Source organism: Aplysia californica, unplaced genomic scaffold (genome assembly GCF_000002075.1).
Source record: "Aplysia californica isolate F4 #8 unplaced genomic scaffold, AplCal3.0 scaffold00050, whole genome shotgun sequence".
NCBI classification, from domain to species: Eukaryota; Metazoa; Mollusca; class Gastropoda; order Aplysiida; family Aplysiidae; genus Aplysia; species Aplysia californica.
The window spans coordinates 232,458-243,528 of NW_004797320.1; the positions used below are offsets into that span (position 1 = coordinate 232,458).

The window sequence follows — 11,071 nt, forward strand, 5'->3', positions numbered from 1 at the left end:
ATTTCTCGTTCAAGCACAGTAGAATTGTAAATGGGCTGATTCATGTCACGCTCATAACTGTGCCTGATCTACAACAGGGAACTGCTGGTTTTACTTTCGCAATCCTTACTATTGTCATTTTCCTCTACCTCTTTTGTATGTTTGTCACTCCCTTGTGACCTGCCATTTCCGGGGTGCCTTGATAGGTGAAGCAGACCTTGTGCTGTTGAAAGCTAGAGAGGTGAGCAGAGTAAGTCTGATTCCCTGTAAAAACTTCTCTGTTGACACCCACCCCTTGGCGCTCATATGACCTTATGCAGTTGCGAGCGCCGTAGAACCCTCTACTACTATAATAAAAAGGAAATTTAAATTAAGGATATGTAAAGATAATAGTGTTTTGTGATTTTCAGTGAAAAGAGATAAAGGCTATCTTCATTTGCTGAATTTTACGCCATCTCCTGTCACTGCTGTTTGTGCACTGTAGTTTAGGCGCTCTTTGCAGCCCACTGCCTATTTCCATTTTGTTTTGTTTTAAGGGCTATGAAGTCTCTGTTTTAATCACTGTCGGATTTAAATATGGTATGAGGAAGGGAAGTCATGGACTCAAGCTTCAAGTGACAAAAATTTGACTGATGGTTAGTTATAGCATTACTGTCTGTCTAGTATTTCATATATTTTGTTATTTCTTTTTCCTCCCTTTCTTATGAAGGTTGATCGAGCAACATATGAGTCTACCATCAATACTATCAATGAAATGTTTGCTGAGGCGGAAAGTACGGGGTCAAGAACGTACTGTGAAAGCTGTTTTGCCTGTCTGACTGCATACCTTGCATTGATGTGTATGGATACCTTCTATGAAAAGGTAAGTTACGCTATATATAGAGTTAGGGAGTTTTTTCCTCTTTTGCAAAGTGGTAATGGACCATAGTGAGTGAATTTTACTTTAAGATCTCCATGAATTGATGGGAAATGAGATTTATCTGTTAATTATAGGGTAATGTCGCATATATAAATATATATTTCCTTCACAGGGCACCAGCCACTTCAAACTCAGTCACAAACTTTTACAGCAATCTCTGGGAAAGTTGTACGTGGTGTTGTCTTCTAAAATTTCAGAGTAAAGCAGTGTATATAGAAAAACTTTTTGTTTGCAAAAACTGGCAGACACAGTCAGTATTGGCTGGGCCTAAGGCGTGAGGGATTCCAGTATTACCAGGGCCAGGGAGAAGTGAGAGCAGTGGCGGTGGGTAGTGAAGGGCTCACAGCCCCCCTCTATCCCAAAGCAAATGAAAATAACGAAATATGCAGCTGAAACTGTTATGATGGCATGCAATAAACACAAAGTGATCAACTTGGCGGGTTGCTCGTTTATCCAATCACTGTTGTCACTTCTTACAACTATAGTAACCTAACTGCTAATCAAATGTCTTTAGGGCTTAGCAAAGTTCGAACCCGTTCCCACGGCCCCTCCTTAATTGAAACCCCTCTTGTAAAAAGGTAGAAGACTTGAAGAAAAAAAACATTACAGAGAGGGCTCACGCTCTCCTAGCTCTGACAATGGGGTGACAGTTTGCGACACACTTTCCCCCAATGTCACAGTTGCCTATGCACTCATTGGACCTTTGTTAGGTGCGTTCTACTTTCCGCAACTGTACGACCTGGTCCAGCTCATAGACTGTATATGTTTGGAGTGCTGTGTGTACCGTTGAGGTTTAACAGTTATTAATTACATTAAACCACTTTTGAGGCAACTTTTTCATCAGATGAAAATTAATTGGAGAAATTTGGAGGTGAAACAGCTTCGTCCCCACCATCCCGAAGGATTTAACGTAGAACAAAGAGATGGAAGACAAAGGTGATACTTCTCATTTGAATGGCTCTCAAAATACCGTTGCTTGCCGTGAGTATAGAAAAACCATCGCTGTTTCGTTCTTATTGCTTGCTATTTGGTGGTAAAAAAGTGGGAGCAACCTAAGCTCCACCCAAATTTTGGTCCGCCCACCGCCACTGAGTGAGAGTTACACTTAGCCTGATGTTGTGAGGGCTCATTGCCATAGCTAAATAATGCCTTTTGTTATAATTATGTTTGAATGGACTTGTAGCAAACATATTTCACTCTAATGTTTAATCTTCACAGACATTAAAGAAGGTGCGCCGTTACCTTGAGGAACAAAATCAGAGAATCTACATGTCAAGAGGAGTCATGATAATTGATCCTGCTGAGAGAGGTTTGAGAATAGTATCCTTTCAGTCGTGATGAAAATGACTATTTGTGGTCATCATGCTTTTCGAAGCACTGATTGTGGAAACGAGAGATGTCTTATTTTTGTTCTAGACCGAACTAGGTTTTTCATGTGGGTGGTGGGAGGATTCCAATGGTAGGATGCCAGTGGTAGGTTTAACTTCTTTTCTTTGCCTCTGTTGACTTTGTCTATCTTTATTTTTCCTGGCACTAAAAGTAAATTGCAGTTATATTATTGCGTCACTGTGCTTTTATTTGCTTAAACGTAACACAAATGCAGTGTAATGGAAATGCCATCTCTTCTTTCTCAGTGTCATATGTTGTGAGGGTATCGCTTCTATGACTAGTAGTGTAATATAGTGCAGACAAGTCGAAATCACAATTTCTTTTTGTATATTATATTTTTCCTTGGCTTCAAATCAAAATAATTATATGATAAGACTTTATTTAATCTGTAGTGGTACCTTCACTCCTGAAGGGAAGGATATGCATGGGCAACTGTTGAGGTAATATAAACAATTTTATACAAGCCTTTGGGGGCTTAACCTTTTGCCACTCGGAGGCGCCGATGTGCGCCGTCATCGCTAACCCCCGTAGTCGCCGATGTGTGCCGACACGCCCACTCGATTCACCCGTTCGCACTACTTTCGTTTCTATGTTGTCTCGCTTCCTGCGAGGTCGCACGAGATTGCCGAGCTTATAGCGAGAATCTAGAGTGGTTGCCCTTTACTGTCGTGTTTATTTGGTGAAAATCGATCGAAGCACGCGAGAGCGGCGATTTTTTTAATTTCGTGCTTTTTAGAGACCTAAATCTAACTTCGTGGATGAAATTTTGCGTCGCCACAGGCACTGTAAACGATGGAGACACTTATAATTGGGATTTAAATGCCGATATCGTCGACCAAGGGGCTAGATCTAGTGCTAGTAGTACAAGTAGTCACTCGGACACTCAGTCGTGAAAGAGAGAGAGAGCGAGAACTATAGTAGGAGAGCGAACACGATGTCGCAGGTCTAGATCTAGGCTCTAGGGGGAGGGGAACAACTATGATAGTGATGTTGATGGTGAGATCGTTGCTGGAGGTGATGATTTAGAAGACTGATGAAGAAGATAGGCCTAGCACCCACAGCTAGATCTAGATCTAGTACTACATACTTGCTGCACTACGACGACGTAAAAAAGGGAGGAGCAACACTGGGACTGTGGGCTCTGTCACAACAAATCCTTTAGCTCATGTTGTGATCATATACATGGTAAAAAGGGGTCGTGCCACTACTGTGTAAAGACCAGAAACTTTACAAAGCTTGGCAGAGGGAGTGAGACAGTGACAGGATGCCATTTGGGCCAGGTTAGGCCTTGCAAAAGGCTGTTTTGGGTAAAACATCATGAACTTCTGCGGGCAAAAAATGTGGGTTGTGTCTTTTGGGGTTTTTTTTTTCACTTCAGAATTTTTTTTTACCTAGTACACAATCATTTTTCGTACAAAACCATACATTTTCTTGTAGTTTATTCATTTATCTGTGCTCTGACACCTAAACTGTAATTTTAGACTCATTCTCTGATTTTTAATGATTTTTTAAAATAATATAGTTATGCAGTCTAAGCAGAGTTAGGTCCCTTTTGCCAGAATTTCAGCCTTGTTGGGCAGGTATAGCTCTGAGGGTGAAAGGGTTAAGAGTACTTTTCTCAAGACACAGTGTTTTTTTCATTTTGTACGGAAAGAAAGGGGTAGGGTGGTGGGGTGTCAGTTTATGTAGTAATTGAATCGGGCTTGCATACGCAATGAAATTTGGTCCCCGTTTGCGGGTGTATTTATGGAATGGATCGGACCATAGGTGACTGACTTTCTCAATTTCGCTTGGCTCTATTTCTGGACCAATATAAATTAAACTTGGCAACCAATCAGAAAATAGGGCAAATTAATAATATACTGACGTTGAAGTTTGAAAACATAACTTTACTTATATATTTGGTGTCAGAAACACTTTCATATCTGGTTTTCCCTAACTATAAGGAGCTTGATTTTCAATGTCAAGAAGTAAGAAATCTATCTTTCCTCATAAGTGTTCTCAAATTTGAAAGTTCAATGTCAAGTCATCATCATCATTGCCTTTCTCACCCTGCAATGGGGTATAGGCTGCAAACACTTTCCATCTTTCTCTATCCTGGGCTAGCCTCTTGATGTTATTCCGTGTCTTCCCTCTTTTCTGTACATCAATTTATGTGATTCTTTGGAGCTCAGATAGGAATGGTTTCTCTGGATGGCAGTCTTACACAGGTTTGACTGTATATGTGAAGATAAAAAAATAAAAATTTACTGATCTCCACAGAGAAATTTGCTGCGGCGTGTCAAATATGTACAGGCACACACACTCATCAACTTGTGGGCGCGCGCGCACACACACACACACACACACACACACACACACACACATACACACATTTACATTGACACACACATACACACACACACACACACTTACATACACAGACACACACACATAAATTATTACAAAATAACATTATTTTTCCACATCTGACAGTGCCTGTATAGCACTTTTTGATGATGATATGAATTAATTTTTATGTCTTTTGGTTCTTGCTTTTGGGTAATTGGAACATTTACTTCTTACAGGTGACTGATTCTGAATTTAATGGGTTATCACACGTTCCTTAACTTATTTCCAGCTTGAAATTGACATATCCAGCATTGACACCCCCCAGCGATGATTCTTCAAGGCTCGATGACAGCTGATTTTTTTTTTTACCCTGTACAGGAAGTTGTTTTCATCTATTGTACTGTGACCAGCATAAAAAGCATTTCTCCTGATCTCTGTAGACTTGAATCACATCTGTTTTGACCGGAACGATAAGCTTCATTTTCCCCTGTGATTTTAATGTTACAAGATCTATTAAAAATATCGTGTCAGGCAAAACTTTTTCTCTCCATGAGATAATGTTGATTTAATTTGAAATCGGTGCTTTTGTGATCCTGAGTATTTCTTTTTTAGAAAGTTTTAAATAATTTTTTAAGACAATTTAATCAGCGCAGTGGTCAGAGCTGGAAGAAAAATGACTTTTCTACTGATGTGCTACCAGTGAACAAAATTCAACTTCGGAATGTATAAAAAAAACGAAAGTTGAATACTGTGTACATAGTAACTACACTCTGATCATCTTTATTGCTAGATAAGATTTGATGTCCTCATGTCATTTTTAGTGCCGTCATTTTTCTCTCCACTCTTCTCCCTAACCATATTTTTCTGCTTTCTTCTGCCTTTTATGATTGAAAGGTATCCTTATGGTGAAGAGCAACGGGGCAAATATGATGATATTGAATGTGAACCTAGTCTGTGTTTTTGCTTTGTAAACATACAAAAAGTACTTGCAGTGCCCCTCTAAAGTTCTGTATGGTTATATCTATGATCTATGAGTAAAACTCACAGTTTTGGCATCAAGGGTTATTCCAATTTTGTCATTTTGTTTGTTTAAATTATGAAAAAGCTGCGGACGTAAAAAAAAAAAAACGGTGCACCATAAATAAAAGGAAAGGGTCACTGAATGAACTTTTTTCCTTCTAATTTTGTGAAGTATTGACATGCTGAAAGTTTTATTCTCTTCTGTCATTTCTAAAACGAAACCCATTGACTTGGTATTGTTGAATGTAACTCAGAAAACTTAACTGTCCCCTCTTAAATCTCATATTTTATTTTGGAAGCAAAATACCATCAAATCAACACCATGCATTACTGCTGCCTTCAGCCTCCATTTTGTGTCTGTAGTAATTCATTTTAACATTTTCATCAAGTTCGTTAAAATGCCATACAAATGTGTAAACTGTAAATACTCAATGTCTAATTTAATTGAAAATGATTTTAATATTATGTTTTGCATATCTTTTATATATTGCTTTCCCTGTAGTTAGGTTCACCCTGTAAATAAGTCTACATCTTTCATTTTCAAATATTCACTGTAAAATGAAATCCCTCTACACTTGCTACACTTTGTGTGGCTCTTTTCACTGCAGAGTTGTGATCTTTGTATTGCTTGTTCTTCGGATTTTTCTGTTGTTATTTTCCTCATCACTCTTAGTGTTTGTCATATATATATATTCTATCTGAACTGTATGAAGGATGATGAATGTAGTTTTCGTCGATGTTGTTGAAATGAGTGTTTATGCTGTGATATTAGTGATAGTTGTTTGGGTATCTCACACTTTATTTTGTTCCAAGAACAATTGTAAGGTGAAAGTTTTTATCAGGTTTCTTTGTTTGGCTTTAGGCTCTTGGGGAAATGATAAACATGTGCATTAGGAACATCTTAAAAATGGCAGTAGGAAATTTGGAGGCTTAAAGATGGTATTATCGAGATTTCAGTATTCAAACCTCTTTCTAGTCCTCTGCACTTTTTGGAGAAATAGCTCACAACTGTATGTTGTAGAGCAAACTCATGGGGAGCATTTTCAGTTTTTTTAAACAGCCATTTTTTCAATTTTGTTTAATTTTTGTGAATGTGTTACACAGTTTGAATTAGAGCAGAAATTTTCCTTGACACTGGGCACGTCTTTTGCAGCCATAACGAAGAGTTAGCTGACATTTTTTCCCCTGTTTGAAGTGTTCGTCTTATTTTGTTAATTCCACCTTTGGTCTAAGTCTAAGAGTTTTACTTCGTAAGCTCGAATGATTTCTTGTTTTTGTCCTGCTATAATTGTATTGTTTTGAGCAATATTATTGTATTATTATGTTTTGTTGTCAGCAAAATCATATAATTTCTCTTTTCTCATGGACACTCTTTATTATTACACTGCACTCTCTAAACATTATTAACAGACTTTATTTTAGGAATATGGCTGCGGGCCTTTCCCTTCTTTGTCATCATAGCTTGTTACAAGACACAGGACTACAGTTTGTAACCTTTTTTGGGGGGGAGAGAGGTTTAGACCCGATTTCAAAAGGCTAGCTCAACTTTATGTGTGGAGTTTTCTTTTAATGGAGTTTGTAGATTTTCTCTGCCTTGTTTATAAGAGTTTCTGTGTTCAGTCGGCTGTGAAGCCAGAATCTGACCGTGTATTATTTGTGAAGGGGAACAGGGTATTAGAGAATAATAAAATTATAATCATGAAAAGCAGTAGTGATTATGTATTGCTGATTTGCATTTTAACTTGAAAAGTGGCTTTTAAACTTGTAGTGAAGTATGCTCTTTGTCCAGCTGTTGTCTTTCAGTTTTTATAGTTTTTTGGGGGGGACAAATATCAACAGTGATTCATAATTTTCATTTGTGTCTGCTAACAATTCAAAACTCAATTAAATGCATTTTGTACATTTTTCCATGTTCTTTGGCTTTTATTATGATTTTAATTTTACAGAATTTAAACAAAAATGATTGTTCAAAAATTCCATAAATAATTCCTTAAAGTCACAACAATTGTCATTTCATGTAGGCGAAAAGAATAGACTTAAGAAATGCTTGAATCATTGAAATGGTGGAAAATATGAAGTAGGACCAATCGGCAGAACCTTGACATTCCAATGTAACCTTGCTGTAAAGGAGAGTAAATGTTTTATAAATATTTGTCACCGTTAAAAGAAGTACATTACTGCCAGTGCCTGGCACCATAAAGTAGAATGTGTTTGTAGACAAAATGTTGTTCTGATAGTAGATTGGATTTGTAAGTGAAATTTATCCTTTGTGAGTGTGAAGTTTTCACCTCAATATATGAAGGGTCACTTCAGACTTCATAGTCATACAACATTGATGTCTTTAATTTAGCACTGCCCTAATGGATTGGCAGCGAACAGGTCATATATAGCTGTGTGGGATGAAACATTTTGAGGTTTCTTCTGCTTCAGCTTTAAAATTGTAGATCTAAGTGGTTAGAGTTCAGGGCTGCGTTGTTTCTGTGTCACATGATTACAATTCATTGTTTGTCAGGATTTTTCATTTTTCTGGCTTGATGTCATTTGAAAAAAAAATTGATGTGATAAATGTCCTGAAATAAAACATTTGATGTCTTGTTTAAAAAACTTTCTGTGTTTGTGAATTTCCTGCTGATGGCCTTGGCAGGTTCATTTTATATCTACTCCTTTTACTTTCTTGTCCTTGAAGAATCTTGGTATTGCTGTGGTAGCATGCACCCAGGGTGACATGAAAAGCATGCTCTAATACGTACGTGCTATTAAATTAATGGCAAACTGTTGTTTATCCTGCCCGTGATCTTCTGCGATTGATTGCATCATTGAGCTGAGCTTACCCCCGAGCTGTGAAGTTCTATGGTGAGCGATCAAACAACAACATTCTTAATTATGGCACAGCCATCTGCCCGGCCGGGCACAACTGGTCGCTGGCTTTCCTCATTGACAACAATTTTGTCTCACACCTTGTGAAAATATGTTGAAAAATTAGACCTTCAGAATCAAAATGTCTGTTATCTGTGCTATTTATTATGTAGACCTACTTAGGAAGTGTGCTTGGAACTAATTGTTAGTTACTCCTGAGGCTGAATGGTTCTTCATGGAGCTCTTATGAGCCAGTCAATATATAGGCCTATGTTCAAATACTAGTGGCTAAGATTGATCAATTGTTTTGAGGGGTTAGTGAGTAAGGGAGGGAATGGTACCTTGTGAAGAAGCTATGAAGTTAAGAAGAGTTCATAAGAAAGAGTAGGCCTACATCATTGGATTTTCAGGATACAACAAACTGGGGTTTGAAAATACGCAGGGCAAGAGACCACAATGGGTCAACCTTACTAAAGTGTCTTGGTGCAGGCCAGTGTTATTTATTCCACAATGCTAGTCTCCGCCTTAGATCCTGGTGCTCAGAGCAAGGAAAATGCGGGATCTTGGCTGACGCACCAAGGTAAAAATCCATGGTGACCCATGCTAAGGCCCACAACCAATAAAATGGTCTTCCTTCACTCTAAAATCAACTGACATGACATGACCCCTGGGTGGGTTTATGAACATATGGCGAGCAAAGAGTGGTCAACCATGAGGCGTACTAATTTCACAGTATTATCCTGTCTGAAGATCTACGCTTATCCAGTTGCCCCTCCCCTTTGCCTGTCCAAAATTTATACATATAGCTTTCCACCTCAGACCTAGTTCCCCCTTCCCGCCTTTGTCGTTACGCACCATTACGTTGTGACCACACACGCCAATAATTTTGGTGTATGACATCAACTCAGCTGCTATGGTCAGGGAAGAGTTCACAGCTCAATGTGATCCCGCCAGAGGCGAACTTGTAGGCCTTTACTTTACCACCCAGTGTGTGAGTGTGATGTAAGTTTAGGTGGATAGCTCAGATGCAAGTGCGATGTTTGGGGCAAACAAATGCTTTGGTCAGTTCACACCATTGTACTGTTTTATCGAGTTTTAGAGTGGCTGATCTTTGACGTGACGGGCAGTTCAATCATCTCGACTTTTCACTCTTGGCTGATCGACTGTGCCCGCCTGGGTATTGTTCTGTAAATCATGATCTGAAATGCGGGATCTTAGCCAAATGTAGACCTTCAGAGTGAATCAGACTCAGAGCGGGATCTTTATACATTGTAAAAATTCTTAAAACAGCGGGATCTTAGGCGGAGACTACTACTACTAGATACTGTGCAAAGAAGGATTTTTGGTTTGTTTGCTGTAAGAGGGTTAAAATCTAGTGTTGTGGTGCTTCATGCATTAGGATATATGCCTATGATGCAGAGCCCATGTACAATTCTACTGAGCTCATTAGCTCAAGGTAGGAGTTAGCGCTGGTTTAAAAAAAATAAAAAAATCCAAGTAAATAGTGTTATATAATTATAACCTCTTCACTTTCATTTGATCACTGACTCCTGGCTGATGTCAGAATTGTGGAATTACTGTTCAACTGTCCGACTCTAGCACAGATTATATCACCAGTCCAGTGTCAGTGGTGGTTAGGCACTTCTCTGGCGCTTACAGGAGACATGAGTTCAGTTCAGGAATAGGATTGATTTTTAATGAGTGTCTTGGTCTCTTCTTTGCTGGGATGATCTATCCTTCTCAGCTCGGGTTGACCCTGGCAGGCAGGGTTGAAGCCTGCCACCTGAGTGAGAAAACAGAGGCTGTAGATTTATCTCACGTAACCACTGTTGTGTAAGCTATAATATAAGAATCATAATATAAGAATCAATCAATACACTTTCTACAACCGCATAGAGACAGGATATCTACTCTCTGCGCTGATCTGCGGCAGCTTAAGAATTACACTTTTATTCCTCCCTTCTCCCCGACAGTGGCTACTCGGTGCAAAAGAGTGCCCCGTCACTGGATGTGTGGTGTCATAGTCAAAGGGTTGGACTGGGGAAATATTCAACTGACCATTAACTCAACAAGGAAACGTAGACCAAATCTGATTAAACTTTTGAAATTAGCAACCCAAATTCTACAGAATCACCCAAACTAGAATTTTTAAACCTGCAGATTTCTTGTTAACCGTGGGTAAATGCGATATTGAGAAGTGTGCTCTTTGTGTTGTGCAGATATGTGTGCCAAATGACAGGTTTTTTTGTTCAAGAAGAACAGTTGTTCACACATTTTGTTACTATTTTAACTTGTCAACTTTTTTATATATCGAAATAGGGGCCTATTCTTGTAGCAAATTCAACGCTGAACAGGCCCAATTAATTTTTTTTCACATATCTTGCGCAGTTCTATAGAAATGCCACATTTTGCAACATAAAGTGTAAAAACAAAGCTTTGAGAAAAACGGCTTCAACCGTACTATGTTGACCCAATTTTTTCTGCCACATTTTTAACCTTTGGTAAAGTACATGTAGCAAAAATAATAAATTAAATTAATACAAAAATATTTAGACTTAAACTTAAAATATTATAAAA

General features: G+C 38.5%; 1 protein-coding gene across 1 annotated transcript in view; it reads left to right on the top strand.

The window, feature by feature from the left end:
• The window catches only part of LOC101854150 (golgin subfamily A member 7), a 15,203-nt gene extending 10,065 nt beyond the window's left edge, over positions 1-5,138 (top strand). The window contains exons 3-5 of the mRNA XM_005092636.3: positions 689-841; positions 2,117-2,218; positions 4,908-5,138. Coding sequence (XP_005092693.1) covers positions 689-841; positions 2,117-2,218; positions 4,908-4,949 — 297 coding nt within the window. The 3' untranslated portion in view covers positions 4,950-5,138. The remainder of the gene's footprint in view (positions 1-688; positions 842-2,116; positions 2,219-4,907) is intronic.
• The last annotated feature ends 5,933 nt before the right edge of the window (positions 5,139-11,071 follow it).